Here is a 19,558-nt window from a genome sequence, read left to right as displayed (position 1 = left end):
TTTAGGTCTTTATTTCTGAGCCTTGTAATTGATTTTATTGTTTGTCAGGAATAATGGTGAGAAAGAATAACCAGCTGTTTCTAGAGCAGTTGAATTGTTGATTTAATTCCTGTGTTTTGACAGGTGAGAATTGTTCAGCAGTGATGTTGGTGGTGGTCCTGTGCAGAGCATTGTGCCTTGTGTTGGTACAGAGCTGTGGCAGTGACGAGCTTATTGCTGTTCTCCCCTCTGCTTCTCTCCCCCATTATTTTCTTTCTGTCGGTATTAGCAGAAAAGCTGTAGGTGTGCTCAGTCTTTTTAATTGCAGCTTGTCTTTATTCATAGCTTTTTAAGTAGGAGTTATGGAAACAGTAATTGGGAGGATTTGCAGGCAGGTGTCTGCCTCTCCTGTGTCCCAGTAAGACATTTTTTACTAACGTTGCTTTCCAGAAAGCTCTTCAAGCTCTCTTCTAAAATCCAGCAACAAATGTGGCTTTTTCTTTTTTTAATTTTTTTATTTTATTAAATTGCTCATCTGTACAAAGCTAGTCAGCTATAATTTCTTTGGCTTGAGGGGAACTGATACTGACCTGGCTGCTTACCATGGTATCATTTTAAATCCCTTGAATTACCATTACAGTTCAGAATTTTCAAGCAAAGTGCTTGGTTTTATGGCTCTATCTAACTATTGAGATGAGCAGTTCAAGCTGAAAAATCCTAGTGCTTTTTGGAAAGGAGCCCTCAAAACCACAACATACATTTAAAGCCAAGCTTCTGTGGCACAGTAGACCATAGACCAGGTACCTATGGAGAAATGTGCTGCACTCAGTGCTCTGGGCTTCTTCTGGGAGCAAGGTTAACAACTTAAATGTGTATCTAACTTCATAAGAAACTGCAGAGCTTTAAATAAGTAGATTTATGTACAGTTTTCTTTATTTTTATCCTTTATTCCATGTAGAGAACTGAAGAGAGGTACTTGGTTTGGTCCTGTAACAGGGCTTTTGTTTGCATATTCTGAAGGCAAGCAGAATTTTTATTTGGTAGTTTGTTACTAATCCCATGGAAACCTTGCCTTAGCACTGGCTGTAAAGACTTATTCATCATAATTTTTCTGTTGAATAGAATCAAAGCGATTTTATCCAGGGTTTGCTTTTCTTCTAGTTATATAAATAAAATATTATGATTTATCCAGGTGAAAAGTTCTGCATCTGTGTACAGCACCATGCTGGTCCTGTGCTTTTGAGGAAATTATACCCGAGCAAAGGTGGGAAAAAAATACATTTAGTTGGCATTTCAAAAGTAGTCTCTTAAAATGCCTGTGGGTTGCATCTGCCTTTCCCCTGTATTCCATACCCAGATTCCTAAATAGCTGAAGTGTGCCCTGTGCTGTGAATCAGGCCTGCCAGTGGGTTGATGACTCATTTCCTTATTGGTGCAGATGTGTATAGTAAACGTTTCTGGATAACTCTTCTCATATGAAATGTGTCTCCCCTATGGGAAATGTACACACAGCAACAGCTTTCATTAGGTGTGCACAAAAACTTCATCCTGAAAAAAAGCTCAAATGGCTTTTCTTTGTGAGGGGAAGGTTATCTTGGAGCAGTGGTTGAATCTTGGAAACTGCTGTGTGATCCCACTTGAGAGTTTTTTCTTTTTTTTTGTAATCTTGCTTCTCTGTCCATCTTCAAAACAAGCTGCCATTTATACCAGCACAATTCTTTAGGTAAATGCTATAAGCATTTATTTAAGTTTCAGTAAGACTCCTTTTGAGTGGCATGTTCTACCTTTTGGCCAAGAAGGAATGAAGCAGTACTATATTTTTCACGTCAGTAAAGGCATTAGCACAGCAGGTTGGCTGAAAATTGTTTTAGATAAAATCTAGGTGTGTATTGCTGAACTATAGCAGAAATTAGGTAGTAAAGTAAAATAAAGTGCATTAGCCATGTGGCACTGCTGGAGTCTCCAAGAAGAAAAATGGCATTTGTGGTTTGGTGCTGGTGCTGAAGTGTGTGACTGAGCACTGCACCTGGCAGCCCTGCTGTGAGTCACTGAGCCTGGCCGCCTTCGCTCGCCAAGACATTTATAACTTGAGCTGATGTTGTGATGTATAATCTGTCTGAATGCAGAATGCCTAATGGTGTTGTGAATCAGCTGGTTTCATCTTGTCTTTCTGGTCTTTTTCTTGTCATGGCTCATGTGAAAGGAGAACCAGACACTAGGGAAATCAATTTACCACAACAATTTGCGTGGCTCCCAGGCAGATTGATTTAAATAAGCAAGAAGCTTAGATTTGAATAATTTCAGTCTTGCTTGAACACTCTAGTAATCTTTCTAGAGCTTTCTAGTTTGGTGATACTATTTTGCAGCTAATCTTAGCTTTTATTGCTAAGCTTGGTATGTTTCCTGACTAAATTGATATGATCTGTAATTATTTAAATGCTTGCATGTTAATGTTTCTATCTTTTTTTAATAATGTTTTAAAATGGCAAGCCATTATCTACTGAATTACTTCTCCATGTGTTAAGCTGCTTTTGGATAGAAATGGGAAACTTAATTAAAATGCAGAAGATGAGTATTGTTGGAGTAGAACTAAAAGTACTCAAATACTGGATCAGAATAGTTGTTTTACATGGAAAAATGCTTAATACATCAGTCTAGCTTTCCTGGTCATTGTGACCTTTGAGACTTGGGAACAAGGAATTTTTTAAAATTTCTTCATTTTTAGAAAGAATTACTCTCTTGGTTTCTATTCAGAGCCTCATCCTCAAGGCATTGATGTGAATGCTGTTGTAATGGAGAATCTATTTTGGCTGTACCTGTGGAAAGGGCTCATTAGTCAGAAACTGGCAATGAGCTGACAGAGCAGGAGAAGGGTTTCCCTGGAAGTGTGTTAGCAGGTTCCCAAGTGGTGCATTTGTGGCTTTAACAGCAGAAGCACCCTCTGTGAGTCCCTTGTCACAGAGCAGTCCTCTGCGAGCCTCATGAATTTTCAGTTTGGTACACTTTGCCCAGTCTAGTGGATTGATGGTACCATCCTTCACATGGACTTGGTGATTGTTTTGGTTCTCCAGAGCAAGGAGAAAGACTCAGATTTTGGTTGCTTTTGCTTCCCTGAATTTCTTCTGTTTCTTGGCCAGAGGCAGGTGGTGGGTACCTCTCTGACTAAGGCTTCAGTCGGCATGTCCTCACCAGTGTTTTTTTGCCTGATCCAGAATACATGTATCTAAAATTCGTTTTACTGAGGACAATGGCAAAAATGGTAACTATAGCTGTTAAATTGTGGGTACAACAGGATGGACACTCTGCCTGACTGCCTTAAAGAGAGTTTCAGAACTTTGTTGAATGCCTTCTAGTTTTATTTATAATGGATGGTTGGCTGCAAAATTGATGGTAGGTTGTTTTCAGCTCTTATATGGAAAATGCAGCTCAGTAGTGCCCTCTGAAGTGCAGGGTAGCCTAGGGAGCAGGGTTTATTTTAGATGTGCATCTCATGGGCAGCCCTTCCTGTATGGGAAGAACTTGAAGTGGAAGGGGGGGGGATTGTGCTCTTTCTAGGACTCTCTAAAAATAGCCTTTCCTGCTGAGTTCAGCAGGCAATGGTGAGAATCCAGCAGAACAGATCTCATGGGGGAATCTCATCCAGGGTTGGAGAAATCCTCTGGACTGCTAAGGCAATGTCCTAATTCTCTGTTGCAGGAGCATTGCTGCTCACAAGCTGCTGTTGTGGGCTGTGCTGTGGACCTTAATATGAGTTAGCCCTTTGTGCTTATTTGCTTATTCCCCCTGTGTACAAGTGCAGTGTTGTTCCTTAAGTGAATTTATCCTGGCCTCTCTAGTTTAATGGACTTCTTTCTTTTGAATAATCAGAAAGTTTTCAACTGAGAAGTTGCTTTGGAAGAAATGGAGAATGAATAACAGACCAAGTCAGGCTTTTTCCTGGCATGGGGTGGTGTCTTAAAGTATTTTAAAATCCTGGCTTCTGGCCATTATTAGTGGTGTCAAGTCAAGAGCTTTTGTGGCTTTTGACTTGACATGGCTCTTCTCAGCTCCCATGTTATGTTTGTCATAATGAACGTACACTGGGATGTGTCCTATCAGTGTTCTCATTGCTGTCACCATAGCCTTGGGGAGCCTCAAGTTGCCATTGGAGTCTCTCAGCAGCTGTTCAGTACCTACAGCTTTTCCAGTGAGCTTGTGAATGTTGTAGTAAAGAAAGGATGGGCTCAGCTGAGGAAGGGTGGTGCTGGCCCCGGTCATTGAGCATTTGTCAGATTTGTTTTGGTGTTTGAATAGTACTGTGATCAAATTGACACATACAGGGGATGGTGAAGTCAGTGATTGCAGTTAGTGTTTAAGTGAGAGAAGAACTGAAACAGTTTATTTTAACAGCAGGGAGTTTCCCTACTTGGGACTCTTGTTCTTCACCTGCTTCTCACTGCCGTGAAGAAGTGAGTGATGTGCTGGGCCCCTGCAGATCTTCTGAGGAAAATTCCAGTGTTTTATTTCAAATCCAGCTGTTAGGAGTGTCTGCACTGGCTGTACTCAGGGTACTCTTGCTTTTGAGGAAGACTTCCCCGTCACATTTCATCTCACAGGCAGGGTCCAGGGGACTTTGTACTTTCAGGAAATCTCTTGCAGTATAATAGCACTGGACAGCTGGTATGTGGGGTCCCTTGTAAATCCTGTCCCTCTTGTTGGTATTGCCAGATAATAAAACTGATGTTGAATACTACATGGGAATTCTGGGCGACATAGACCACGCAGAAGATTAAAATAGTCCTGTTCTTGTGACAGCCAAGGACTAGTGCTGGGTGTTGTGTAAGAACCTCTACAGGCCTGTTCATCCATGTGTAATGTAATATCCATCATGTTTTGGAAGCAGTGATGTTAAATGTAATTGTTCCTCTCACCACTGTCCTGAAGGAAGAAGGGAAGACTTCAAATTAAAATTGTTCTTCTTGTGGTTTGTGGTTAAGGCTGAAGTGGCTTCTCTAAAGCTTTTGATTTTTATTGCCTCTAAACAGAATAGCTGGCAGGAGTTAAAAATAGCAGAGTCTGCTTCCCACCTGTTTGGATGCTGGTCTTATTTTGGTTTGGAGGTGGAATGCATGAATGTAAATCGTTAGGATTAAAGCAGCGCTGCTCATGCCCCGAGCACGGGCAGGAGATGCAGGAGATGCTTATTGTGCCTTGGTGAGGATGGGCTCCTGATTGATGTGACACATGTGCCTTGCTGGAAGAGGGGGAGGAAAATGTTCCTGGAGAGGGATCCTTGGGAGCACTGTATGGCTTTCCATGTGGAAAATTGGAGTCACGAGCGTGCACGTTGAGTAACAAAGACAAATATGAATATTGGCTGGTGGAGTGTTTAGAGCATTGTTCACTCTGCTGAATGAAGCAATAGCCCTTGGCAGGGGCGCCTGGTACTGGTTAGAGGTGCTCTCCAGCAGTGATGGTGGAATGGAGCTGCCAGCAAGGGGGGATGTCAGTGCTTCTTGGCTTTGCTCTGCAGCACAGCACTCACTCCCCTGGCCTGTGGGAGTGGGGTGATGAGTAAGCAGCCTTTGCTCTGAAACCTGCACTTCTCTGCTTTGGTACATGGAGCTTTTGGTGTGCACTGTTTTCTTAGCTCCTATACAAAGGATTTCTCTGGTTCCAGGCCATGTGCAGCCAAAACATGGTTCTCTGAAGAACAAAAGCATGGCTAGAACACTGTTTTCATCTTAGGAGACAGGGGCTTTACCACTCCACGTACAACAGCCTTCTATTTTGTGTAAAACTGAATATTGCTTGTGAACTTTTAGTGGCTTTTTGGAAGCTTTCCATAAAGTTAAGCTCAACTTGGGGTACTGTAGGGTATACACTGTCAAAAGAATTTGACTTAAAAAGATTATGAATGTATTTGATAAAAGCTCTTCAGTAGCTGCTGCACTGGAATTATTTTTTGAGACCTCCATTTCTTTCTTGGCTTGTTTGTCCTCTGCATCACCAGTGGATGCTGTGCAGTACTGCCAGTACTCATGCTATTGATTTTGCCTCTACTGGAATACTATAAAGTTTATCTGGGATGTTTCTGGCTGGGGTTAAGGCAGAATGCCATCCAAAAAGGTAGTTTGAAAATAAAGTTGTCTCAGCATAGCTTGTGGACTGCTTGATGCTGCAGGTGGAGATGCCACTGTGCATTCCCAGTAAACTTAGTGGTTTACTAAGTTTACTTAGCTGGGAGGACTCTTCCATAATCCATTTGTACTAACCTGGCAGAAAACTCTAAAATGAAAAACAGTTTTCTGTTGATTTGCTGAGTTTTGGATGGTGCAATGGGCTCGAGTCAACTACAGGAGTGAGGAGGACAGCAGTCTCCCTGTCACCTTGGTTGGTGGGACAACAGCTCTCCTTCCCTTCTCCTTTCATCCTGTCTTGTGACTCTGCCAGCATCCTTGCATGCCTTTTGGTCTCTGAAGCTTTTTGCTGGCATTGTGAGAGAGCTTTCCAGGAGCAAATCCTGAAACCTCCTGGCAGGATCTGCAGCTCAGTGTCGGTGCTATGCTTAGCAGCAGAGCTCTGTTGTGGAGGAGTGTTGTGGGAAACATTATATCTGGTAGCAGTGCTGCCAAACTTAGGTGGCAAACCCATAATTTCAAGGTCTGTCTTGTTCCACAACTCATTAGGACTGCCTGGAAAGCCTTTGAGAGGAGGAAGAGAGGTGATTAAGAGAAGAATAACCAATCATCTGGGGAAAATTTGCTTTGATTGTGCTGACTGTTGGAATATGCTCTGATGTGTGGATCTGTGCTGAAAGGAGAAAGGCTGAGAGGGCTCAGGGGCTTTGGAGTCCCCTGTGCAGGGAGGCAGAAGCAGCAGGGGCAAGGATAGCTGGTGTGAGAAGGCTGTGGCACTTCCAGCACGGAGCAGCTGTGCAGCCTCTGAGCACCCCCCCTGCAGCTTTGCACGGGTGGGAACAGACAGCTCAGAGAAAGCGATTTCCTGGTAGGAGCCAGCAAAGATATTTGCCCACTCAGGCAAATGGAATCTGTTCCCTTAAAATTGCACCTTGGTCTGTGGTCACTTCTGATGCACCAGAATTAAAGCTTGAACATTTTCTGTGCTTTTCCTGCCATGGTATTTGGCCATGGAGGGGTCTCTGCTGTGCAGGAAAGGTACACAGCCTGCTGAGGACCTTGCTCAACCTCAAATGTGAAACAAGCAAAACCACTTTTGACTTCTATCAAAGCTACAACAGAAAGAGTAGGACTTGCTGAGCTTTCTTGGTGTTTGAAGCAGATACTGAATAGTGGATCCTCAAAGTATGAGGGGACAAGGCCTGCTTCATCCTTGTCTCCTTCTTACGTGGCTGCTGAGCCAGAAGGACACACATGTTGTGCTGGGATTTTTTGATGTTGCTTTGTGCTATTTTTTCTGAATGAGCATACTTAGCTTAATAATGTCATACCCCTGGAGGATATAAAATGTCAGCAAAGGTGGAAAAGTTTGTGGAATGTAGAATTCAGTTAAAACAGCTTTAAAAAGTAGCAGCATTTGATGTTTGAGGTGATGTGCTGCTTGTGCTGTGTGTGTGCTAGATGACTAAAGAAATTGCTGCTAGTCCTGATAGTTTGTTTTTTTGCACAAAGTTCTGTGTATGTTTTGGTGTTTGTGTATAACTTGGGCTAATACATTTACATAATCTAGGAACACCTAACCAATGTGGACATAATTATTTGGGTAAATTATTTGCTGCATTGCAGACTTTAGCTCTGTTTGTAACTGGGAAAAATTATTTATATGAAATAAGCAAAGTATATGGAAGCTGGGAGTGTACAGCTTTGGTGCATGATATATCCACAGTTACCATGCTTTAAAGTGGCTCTTTTCAAAGCATGGATGGTAAATATAAAGTGTTTTTGCTGACATGACAACACGGGGTTTGTTTTTAGTACTAAGAGTTCACTGGCATTAGAGAGTATTTCAAGCTTGGCTTAACAAGTTTAACTTTCATTGCTCACTAAATGTGTAATTAAGTTACAACATCTTCTCATCTGTTTTGAACTTAAATTATCACTGGTTTTAAATTTCCTATCACACATGACTTTTTCAGGATTGCAGGATGTGTGAAAATGGTTTACTGTAGCCATATGCTTCTTGGCTCAGAACTCCAGGATGTTTCAGTAGGTTTGAAGCATGGGTGGTTGTGTGATGTGTGGTTTTTCTTTTACAAAAGCTGTGTTGATTCTTACCTAGACTACTCTATCTCCTCATGTTTCCAGAAATTCTTCTGCAGAATGTTTTCTAGTGGTTGCATTGGAAAGGGATCAGGTTTGCAGGAGGGTGGCTCCACCAGATGTCTCCTTGATCCCTACCTTGCATCTGGCCTGTGCTGTTTCCAGGTGTCCAGCAAGTCTACCTAGCTTGGTACCTGAGGATTGAATCACTTTATTGTGAGTTTGCTGTCCTGCCTGGGTGTGTTTGCTATGAAGAGGTGGCTGTTATCTGTGGGAAGTACACAGCTAAGAAGCCAATTGTCCCTTTATCAGCTCTCTGGCCTCCTTAGATGCTTCCAGGTCAGCAGGCCTACTCTACCATTTCTCTACAGATCCTGGTGATAAATGTCACCAGGACATTTGTCGTGGTGTTTGTTTAGATCAAAGTGAAAAAAACAAAAGATGAGCTGCCTGCACTGTGTGTCTGTGTGCACCATCCTCTGTACCATAGCTGACTGTGTGATAGTGCAGTGAACTGGGGGCCACCTGCACCTGGACTTCTGTCTACCCTCTCCTTCATAGGAATGCAGCTGCTTTCAGTAACATCTTTTCCTAATTGAATTATCTGAGGTTTTTGCAATCTTCCTGAATTTAGGAAGAGAACATCTACTGGGTTCTTCCCATCCATAAGCCAATTGCTTTTTTATTTTGCCGTTTTGCTCCATGTTGGTTCTCAATGACTTTTGCCTGAGCAGGTCCAAAGTCTGTTGTCTTCAATGTTTGAAGATTATCCATAGTTAGTATTTGAGATATGCCTGGTTCTTGCTTTTCAACAAGTTCACTGTTATTCTTGCCTTAAAAGAATATTGGAAATGTCTGCCATCATCCCCATAAGAGTAGTGGAAATGTCTGCTGTTATCCCATCTTCTGCCCTCAGGAGGGATTAAATTCTGGGAATCAAGGCACTTGAGCAGTTAACTTCAGACTCTTTCATTTGCATGATTTTTGCAAGGAAGCAAAGGAATCTTAATGCTGGAGATATAAAATAATTCCTGCAGAGTTTTCCCAAGACCTTGACTTCCACAGAGCTGTAGAACAGTTTGGCTTGGAAGGGACCTTAAAGGTCTTCTTATTTCAACCTCCTGTCATGGGAAGGGACAACTTCTACTAGACCAGATTGCTCCAAGCCTCATCCAACCTGGGCTTGAGCACTTCCAGGAGCAGGTCATCCTCAGCTTCTTTGGGCAACCAGCCTCACTGTTCTCATCCACATCAGTTGATCAGGATACTTAGTTTGCTTCTCAAAATCCCATGGTATGAATTATTTTTCCTTAGCATGTGATAAAGACCAAACCAAGTGTGTTTTTTAAACCCAGCTGGAAGGAGCTCTGACTGTCCCTGAGGGAGTGCCTGTAACTGCACCCCAGGCAGTGTGCTGTGCACTGGGTGGTGATGCATGACACTGGTTCAGTCACCATTTCCTGTTCCTTTGGCTCCCAGCATGATGATGGTCCATTTCTGCTGCTAAAGCACCAACACCTGGTGGCCTTTTGGGCCTGAGTAGTGGTGGTGGGCTGCTCACCTTGCTGTATAGTTCTAACCTAGTTTTATACTGCTGCCAAAGCAGAGAGGTTTAGAGAGGGATGGATGACTGTCATGGTTTTCTTCAGTGAGTTGAGATCTGGTGGATGGGAAAAGGCACTTTTAAACACAGCAGTGCCTTTGAATTTTTCTGTGGAGTTCATAACACTAATGCAATGTGATTTGTGGCTGTTGTTTGTGGTTGTATGGAAGAAAATGCTTTTGCTGTTCAGGTTTTCTTATATGTGGTACTTGTTCTAATCTCTGCTTTCCCAGGGAGGTAGGAAGTGGTGTTTGTTCTCTGGAATGTGAGTGTTAGTGCGTGAAGGAGTTTGGAGAACTTCTTACAGAACTGTAAAGGGAGGCAATATATTCCCACTGAAGCTGCTAAACAGCAAAGGCTTCTGTGAGCCCACAGGCACACACATTTTCTTTTAATCCTTCAGTTTGGAGATGTATGAGGAGTCCTTCTCTCTTGCTAATTGGTGGAATGTCCTTGCCATCAGCTTTCTCTCCTAAAATGCCTTGACTAGCATGTGGTGCTGGTTTAGGCTGCTCTCTTCCTTCCCCTTGCCCTGGGGGTCTTCTGAGCATCCGTGTTCCACAAGCTCACCATGTGGGACTGACACAATGCAGCTTTTCTTGCTCTTCAACTTCCCTTAGTGGTAATTTGAAACTTACTTTTTTTTTCCATGACTCTTACTGCATATAGTTCTGAAACTGCTGGTTTGGAAGGTTTCTTGGGTGGATGTGGTGCACAGAGGGTCACAGGCAGAACGTGTGTGGGTTGCACTGGGGATATTTTTCTTCCCCTTATTCAAACTCTGCCCTTCAGTTTATCAGACAGAAACTGAAAGGATTGTTTTTCTCGTGTTGCTTCACTGAAGTAGGGAGAAGCAGGTCAGCATTGCATGGACCCACCTCTCCAACACTTCCAGTGGTAAGAAAGGAAGAAGGATCACAGCTCTTGGCTAGCAGGGGGTCATCCTATTCCACATTGAAAGGATTATTGGCTAGATAATACACTTTGCATATTTAAGTACTGAGCTGTGAATGAATGCAGTACTAAAGCTTAGTTAAGGTCCCAGTTAAGTTCCATTACTCTTCTCAGAAGAGTAAGGCTAGATTTTGTTTCACAGAGCTGAGTTTTGCTACAGAGCACAGGAAAATCTGTTATTTCAATGTGTAACATTTTATTGTTGTGCATTTCAAGAAAAGCTTTTTGAAGCTTCTCAAGTCAGTGAGAACAGGTGTGTTGTATTTTTGTGCTCATCTTTCCAGGAAAAAACCCTGAGCTTTAATCTTTGGTGGATCTGAAGCAAAGGTTACCAGGTTGGAGGGTGCAAAAATAATTGAGGTGACCCTGAAGAGTTTTGTGGGAGTGCTCTCTGACCCTTACAAATTCTCCTGCCTGCAAATGTGTTAGGAAGTCCTGGCCTCTACAGCAGAATTCCAGTGCTAGCCTATGTATTTTTATAAAGAAACTACCCTTGACTAAAAGACTGAGACGGCAGTTTCAGTGGGGGCACTCTGCCTCCCAGCTTTTAGTAGTCTAAAACCTTCATCTGTTGCTGAAGGATGTGGGATGAGTGCAGAAAATTAAGGAAAGTACACTTTGTAAGTCACAATAGTGTTGGTCTTAGAGGCTGCTGTAAAATAAAGCAATTTGGGTGGCATCTTAGTTTTCAGTTGAAAGAATCAGTTCTGCAGTCTGAGGATAACTAGCAGACATCTGCTAGTCTTATTAAAAAAGTTGATATCCAAATTTTCAAATGTATAATTACTGTGGGAGATACAGTTTTAGATCATGTCAGTCTGACCAAACTGCAACTAATTACTGTAATCCTTCAGGTACCATTTTTTATGTTCAAAGTGGAGAGGTGATTTCTGCCACTTACTGCTATGAAAAATAAAAGTGCTTTAGTTAATAATGGCTGTAATCAAGAGCTTGGAAACATTTTCCAGGCTTGCTTTTTTCCTCATAAATTTGTGTTCATGTTCCCCAAAGCACCAATGGTACAAGTGTTGGTGTAGCAGATTGTGCCGCAGCAAATGTTGCACTGAAAAGCTCTGCTTGCTTCAAAACTGCTGAAATGCTGGTTCTCTGATGTCAGATCCCTGAGGTCTAACATTGTAGTGTCAATGATGTGTTTAAGCTTAGAGTGGTTTTGTGTCTTGTGGCTCTTAAAGCGTGTCTGGCGTCTTAAGTATCAGTAGAAGCAGAGACTTTATGAGTCAGGGTTGACTTTCCTGTGGGTGTGACAGCCAGGTGATTTTGTCCTGCCTTTGTGCTCTTCTGCTGTGGAGAGGAGATAGGAGTTTGTATGATTAACTTTTTTCAAGGAACTCTTCATTGTGAGAGCTACTCAGGCTGAAAGGAGAATGGGATGGTTTGCACTCAAGAGTTCTTTCCAAAGCAGCTCCCCAGGAGAATATAGTGAATATTTTGAAATGATCTATGAATATTGGATGTCACCAGTTCTCACAGTTGAAAGTATAAATCTTGGGGCTGCTTTGAACCAGCCCTTTTATGTACAACTGAAAGAAAAGATGTTACTTCTCAAATGGGGCATGTGAACATTTCAGTCTGGGGGAGGGGAGCGAGTCCTACTGTTCTCCTTCAGTTTTATGCACCAAACGAAGTTTTCTTTAAAATCCTGCTCATACTTCTTTGTTTTCCCTCAGGTGCTTTTTTGCCTTCTTAGTTTGAGCAGTTGTGGCAGATGCCAGTGCATTCATTATGTTTTTGTAGTGTCTACATAAATGCTGCTACTCTTGTGCTTTTGTTCTCTTGATACGCCTTAGTCTAAGGTACCTGTTCGTTTTTTGGTAATTAGGTATCATCACTCTTGTGATTCAGATTCTCAAATTTCCTGTCAATTGTGTCAAGTTGTTTATTACAGTGGAGAAGAGTTGACAGTATTTTAGTTTCAAAAGTTTAGACTCTTTGTTAAATGCATCACACTGATAGTAAACTGACACTCCTTTTCTTTCTCCTTTCAGCCAGATAATGAAATCTCTTCAGACTGCAATCATGTAAGTATTGCTTTGTTTATTCACTCTCTAGCTATGGCATTTGCACCTCCTGTCCCTTGTGAACCTGAGGTATTTTGCATAGTTTGGTACTTTGCAAAGGCTATTAATCATGACACATTTGGGTTTCTGTACTGGCCTTTGGAGGAAGAACACAAGGTGACTTCTTTAACCCAGTATAACCACATTGGTCTTAATGGAGACTTCAGAGTGGAACATTTTTAAGAACTTTACAAACTGTACTTCTGTATCAGGGCAGGATAGCAGACGTCTTTCCTGTTTTATAAATGGGGGGTGGTTCCCGTGTGTTACTGGGAGCAGTGTGATGTGTTCCTTTTGGCAAAGATGTGAGCAGTACTGAATTTAAACTCTTAATTTCAGCTGTTGACACCTTCTGTATTACTTTCACAGCTGCTAAATTCTTAGACTCGTTTGGAAAATGCTGTGGGGGTGTGATATTTAGAGGCAGTTTGAGACACTTGGCTGGTTTTAGAACAGATTTCCTCTCAGCACTGTGTTTAACAGTGAGCAAACTATTAGCCAGTTTTTGGGCTGTCAAACTGACTCTTCAAATCCCAAGTCTCTCAAAAAAAAGATAAAATTCATTGCTGAGGTTGGTGTTAGGTTTCTTTTGGCTTTTCTCATTTCTATTCTGTCAGCATACACTATATCAAGATCCTTAATTGCTTGGTTAGCCCTGAACACAGACAGACAAGTGCATGCCTCAGTGACAGTCTTGATTTTGGATGCTTGAGAAGCTGTATTTTGTTTTATTATTGGAAGATATATTCCAGAGATGAAGCCCAGTCATGCTGTACAACCAGTAATTTCCAACTGTGTTTATAAATTAACCTTTAGCACTGCCTGACTTCATTGGCAGCTGTAATTCTCTGTTGTGCAGGGTTGGATCAGATGAAGGGCACAACATGTTTCTGTTTAAGTCTTTTTGAAAAAGAGAAAACTCCAGTAATTAAAATGTATCTGCCTAACATTTAAATGTGCCAGCAAAAATTACCTGAATGAAGAAGAAATGGAGGATTTTAGAAGTCAAAGTTGGATCTTTCTTCTACTGGATTAAGTGATGGCATCTCTGCTTCAAATGTTGGGTGGATGTGGATTGTGGAAGCCATTCACAAATAGGGACTGTGGGCTAAGTCTCATTTTCCCAGACAGAAATTGAAGGGAGGTGGTAAAAAATTAGACCACAGAGAGATTGTCTCTTGTCCAAATGCTTTCTTTGCCTCTCTCTGCAGTACAATTGTTGATCATCCCCTGGAAAATACTGCCTAGTGGTAAAATCAGGAGTTTTAAGCTGCAAGTTTAACCTTCTTTCTGTTTGTGGGAAGGTTCATTTGGAGAGCATCACATTTTGAGACTCTCCAAAGTGTGAGATTGCAAATGCAGAGATGTATTCTCATCTTGTGTCCTCATTCTTGTACTTCCATTTCTGTCTGGGAGAAACCTACAGTGCTCTTTGCAAGGACAGGTTTCCCATTCATTCACTTTTACCTACTAAACCTCATGTTTACAATTTACTCCATCTGTAACACCCTAGATTACAATCACCTCCTTTTTTAGCTTTTCACAGCTCCAAAACCATCAGAGGTGTGGAAGGTGGTGCAGTTATGCTGATTCTGATTTTGGTTCTCTCTCTATGCTTCCACCCTTCTGGAGTGGGTGTGAAACTTGTGTAGAGCATGTGATTGTTTTCCCAGTGTTTTGTGTGCAATTGAAATGTCAAAGTAAAAGTTTGACCAAATTTTATCTTTTTTATATTAATTCATCACCAAGGCAGTGTTTTTAAAATGAATTTTTACAACTTCTTAATCTTGAAGTTAATGAAAAATGTTTAAATGCAACTTAAGTTCCTGGAAAAACAGATGAGCTAATAGAACACTCAGACAACACTTCAGCTATTAGTTTATTAAGGTTTCATGACCCTACCCTGCATTTTTACTTTATGGTGCCTCAGGAGGACATCTGGGATGTGTGTTTGTATCTACAGGGTGTGACTTGCCCAAGACTGGTTCTTACACAATGGTCCTGTGCATTGAGGCTCCTTCATGAGCTCATTGCTGGCTTCTGAAGAACAGTTGTCCTTTCAGAGGCATTTTTGCAGTCTAAGTTCTAATGTATCATTTTGCTTAGCAAGAGTGGACCTCCTGTAGATTTGAAATATGTCTGCATCCAAAAAGTTGTCTGGTCACAGCCCTCACAGAAGGATCAAGCTGCTTTGTCTCCTGCCTTTTTTTCCTAGGTTTTTTAATGTTTTCAGCATGACATCTGCTCATATTGAGGATTTAATTTGTTCAGTGCACTTGCATCAGGCAGGCACATCATGGCACACAAAGGTGTGGTGGGCTAAAGGTGTTGCTAAGTATGCAGCAGGCAGCAAGTTAAACCTTTCATTGTTTTATCCTCTCAGTTGTGAAATATTCTTCATTTTGTTATCTTTGCTTTTAATGAGTCAGCTCATGACCTTGCAGAGATTTCTGACAGCCTAAATTTGTTCAATATGAGAGAATTATTGCAGAAATGAAGGGACAAAAGTGTTGTCAAGGAGACTTATTATTGATCATTTCACTGTAGAAGTATGATGATAGAGATTGGGTATAAATGATGTTTCATTGTTTTCTGAAGCAAAATATTTGTATTTCTCCACGGAAACCTCTTCAACTCCCTTTCTACAAATGCTTTCTCTATAGCTCTTGTGGAACTACAAGCTGAACCTGACTACAGATCCAAAGTTTGAATCCGTGGCCAGAGAAGTCTGCAAGTCCACTATTGCTGAGGTAAGTCAGGAGGAAGGCATGGCTGCTCTTGTGGCACTGAGGCTTTTCTGTTTCTTTGTGAATTAATGGCTAATTTGCTAATTAATAGTGAATTAATGTTTGAATAATGATTTGGGAAAGCTCTAGTATCATATACCAAATTTGTACCTGTAAGTAATTCAATCTCCTTGCTGAAGAAGCCAGATACCTTAGTGGTACCAGGCAAAGGGATGGGAGAAAGAAATGCTGAACTAACAACCCACCAGCTCCTACCAGACCTTTTGTCAGAAATTAGTTGTGAATTGGATTTGTCCCCTCTTTATCATGTGTTTGACATTTATAAGTGTGGTGTTGGAGCAGGGCTTCTGCTAAATTTAACATGAGGCTGGTTGTGGACTGTGTCTTGCTAGCAGAAGGGGTAAGCACACAGACATCAAATGATGATCAACTTGAGGGTTTTCTTAAGGTTTTTTAGAGGATAGTTACTCCAAGGAGACCATGTTAGGAACAACTTCTTTTTAGGTTGTGCTAGGAGTTTGTGCTGTGTCTCAAGCATCCACGTTCATTGGTGCAGCTTCAAAGATGATTTGATCAATCATTTCTTTCCTTGTGCTCATGCTCAAGCTTTTGAGGCTGTGAGCTTATGCAGGAGCCAGCTGAGCTGAGGTCTCTTCCCCTGTTTGTGGTTGTTTTCAGCTAGACTTCAGGGAAGCAGTGGAAGCAAGACTCTCTGCAGCTGTACAGGCTTCAGCTAACTTAATTCAGTTACTGAGCCATGCTCTCAAAAACATGGTTTGTATATCCACCAATACAATGTGACCTAGCCATAAACTTGCCTTTTAAAAAGAATTTAGTCTGCTCTAGTGTAAGCTGTTTAGTGTAAGGAGAGATCAAAAAAAAAACTTTTTAGAACAAGGCTAGAAGATCAAACAATGGAGGACAGCTTGCATCAAAGGATTGTGTTGTAGTTGGAGTTTGGTACCTCCCAAAAGCAAACGCTGCCAAATCTGTTAAATCCCACTTTTTTTCAATCATAGAAAGGATCATGTTTTTCTGATTTTTGTCATATGGTGCTGCAGAATTTTTACAACCAAGGCATTCTTGAAAATGCTCTTTTAATAGTCTGTTTAATTACCATTTTTATACAGTAGCAGTCTGGCATTGCTGTAAACGATGCCCTGTAAATCTGGGATATTACATTTAAAAGCAGTGGGAAGAGTATACATAATTTCAGGATTTTGCCATTTGGTGAGTGGTTTTTAGTTAAAGAAAAAGGTTAGATAAGGAACAATAATCTCATGTTTGATTTTCTGGTGTTTAATACTGAGGCATGTACATAAACCATTCTTCTCATATTTTTAAAAGGTACTTCTACAAAACTCTTTTGAACATATGTGTAGTAGGCATATACTCCTCCCATACAGTATTAACCTGTTAATATTTTCCTTAAACTGCCACTAACAGGTATAGGTGACTTTTTGGGTGAATCAGCTCTATTTAAAGTATTAGAACAAAATACAACTAGAAGAGCAATTCCTAGAAAAAGTCATTTGGGAAATGGTGGCTGACCCAACTGGGTATGGGTATGTTCTGCAAAGTGCACCTTTAATTTTATCAGCTAAATACAGTTTAAAATTCCAATTTATTTTCTTCTCAGCTGTTGTGGCTTTTGTAAGTTTGGGCAAGAGCTTTAAGCTAGAATTACAGTTGGCTACCAGATAACAGTGATTGCTTCAGAAGTGGCTTGGCAATAACGTGTTCAGTTGGTCCCTTCTGCAGTTCAGTGGCTCAGGCCATGGAGCTCTGGGGCTGTTTCCAAAGCCAGGCTTTTCCAAAAACAGCATGTTGCTGTTGTGGGCTGGTTTGGCTCACAGTAGTTGAGCTGAAGTAGGGCCAAACCAAAGATGCAGCTTTCTCAGAGAGCACTTGCTCAACTCTGTCCTGTTCACCCTGCAAGGATCCTATGTGTTTTCACTTTAAAATGTATTTTACACCTTATCTGTAACAATTACATTGACTTTAGTAGCTGTTTTTCTAGTAGCTATTTAGATTAAATATAAACTGTTTCACCAGCCCACATCTGCCTTCAGATAATGATGTTTAAAATGTTGAATGTTTTGTCACACATTGTAATGGCCTCATAAGCTGAGGCAGAGATCTGTTTTATTCATCTAGTCTGACCTGTGTGAGTCTGTCACAGGGTGCCCTGAGTTATTCTTGTTTGAATTAGAATATATCTTCCTAGAGACAGCTCTCCATTTTTTAAAATTTCCAATATAAATATTCCAACTTGGTATTTGAGAACGGATAAAATGGTTTCCTGCCTGTTCCCTTAGCGCTGCCCTTGCTTGTTATCTGAAACTGCCAGAATTATTGATTGCCATAGATCTTCCTTGAGATTGATGAGCCCTTCAGTATTTTTACAGGGACAAATCTTTGATGCAATCAAGTCAGCCCATGTATCTATTCCTTGCAAACCTGTCAGCACTAAACTTTAGTGTCTGCCTGCCGAGGGTTCTTCCTGCAGCATTATGACTGCAGTTTTCAGCACAGTCCTGAGCAGGGGCCACCAGAACTGTGCAAGTATTTCAACATGGGCTTGCCAGGGTTAAGAAGTTGTGTAGTCTCAGCGCTCCTTGGAGTGAGGCATTGCACTGTTCCTGTCGAGTGATTTCTCCAGGGACCATCCCTAACTGATCACTAACCATGTTTTCCCCTTCTTTTGAAAAGACACTGTCAAAGCTGCCTGCATCTTTTACTTCCAGAGGTGGTGGGTCTGGCCTGTCTGCTTCCCTGAGCAGTGCAGGCTGTGATTTATATTGGGGACCTGTCTGTTCTTGTATGCTCCTTTTCCAATCCCTGCACAGCTTTCAGCTTTGGTTAGCTGTGATTTTTACTTTTTTTAGACCACCGAGTAAAATGGTTTTAGTACCAACAATCAGTTCATGCAAGAGCCTCATAGAAAAGAATTTGATGAGAATTTTCCTTTATAGTATTTTTCGTCTCCTAGCAAGTCATAAACAGTTCCATAAATAGTGTTGACTTTTGATTCAGTCTCACTTCTGGCCAAAATCCTATATTGTACGAGGTCAGGTGGCTAATGGGGGTCTAAGTATGATTTAGAGATGTTGTAATATGCTCAGTTTTCTAAATAAAGGTTTGTCAAACTAGCATTTTTCCTACAAGTCTACTTGATTGCAGGGATTCAGTGTAATTATAAAAGACGATTATTGAGCAATAGAATTTATAATCCTCAAGGTCGCTGTGTTTGCTTTTTTTGGATGCTGGCGCACATGAGATTTCTCATTTCTGAAATATTTTCAATTATTCTGACTTACTGGAAATCAAACTAAAGCCTAGAGGGTTTCTTTGCTAGCAGATTTTGAAGCTACAGATTCAAGTTTCTTTGAGGATTTTCTTATAAGGTTAAATTCATAAGCTGCAGCCACTGTAATTTTCCCTTTTTTTTTTTTTTAACAGATAAAGGAGTGTGCAGATGAACCAGTTGGTAAAGGGTTCTTGGTGTCTTGTTTGGTGGATCACAGAGGCAACATCACTGAGTACCAGTGCCATCAGTACATCACTAAAATGACAGCCATTATCTTCAGCGATTACCGGTTGATCTGTGGCTTCATGGATGACTGCAAAGCTGACATCAATCTCCTGAAATGTGGCAGCATTCGACCTGGAGAAAAGGTACCTGGAGAACATGTAGATTGCCAATAGACTTGTAAAAGTCATTCACTTCAGGAAACTGATGGGGGGGCTCTGCAGTAGTATTACTGTCTGACTTGCAACTGAGAAAATTCATGGTGTATCTCATCTGTCTGAAAAGGGTGCTGTCCTGATTGTTTGCAGTTCCTTTTTAGTGAAGGTGCATTTGTTCCTCTGTGAGGAACTGCTATTTGTCTTTCCACAGCCCACCACAGGTGATCTGGCAGGTAGTTGTCTCTTTGGTGAGGCCTTCTAGAGCTTGACTCAGTACACTGAATCCAA

At 41.3% G+C, this 19,558-nt stretch overlaps 1 protein-coding gene across 1 annotated transcript in view; it reads left to right on the top strand.

Annotated features, from left to right (window-relative positions):
• The window catches only part of GLG1 (golgi glycoprotein 1), a 76,940-nt gene that overhangs the window by 24,818 nt on the left and 32,564 nt on the right, over positions 1 to 19,558 (top strand). Inside the window, exons 2-4 of the mRNA XM_030956290.1 lie at positions 12,762 to 12,794; positions 15,497 to 15,583; positions 19,043 to 19,258. Of these exons, the coding sequence (XP_030812150.1) occupies positions 12,762 to 12,794; positions 15,497 to 15,583; positions 19,043 to 19,258 (336 nt within the window). The remainder of the gene's footprint in view (positions 1 to 12,761; positions 12,795 to 15,496; positions 15,584 to 19,042; positions 19,259 to 19,558) is intronic.

This window comes from Camarhynchus parvulus, chromosome 11 (genome assembly GCF_901933205.1).
Source record: "Camarhynchus parvulus chromosome 11, STF_HiC, whole genome shotgun sequence".
NCBI classification, from domain to species: Eukaryota; Metazoa; Chordata; class Aves; order Passeriformes; family Thraupidae; genus Camarhynchus; species Camarhynchus parvulus.
Note: the sequence above shows the minus strand (reverse complement) of the source record. Positions and strands in the feature narration are given on the sequence as shown.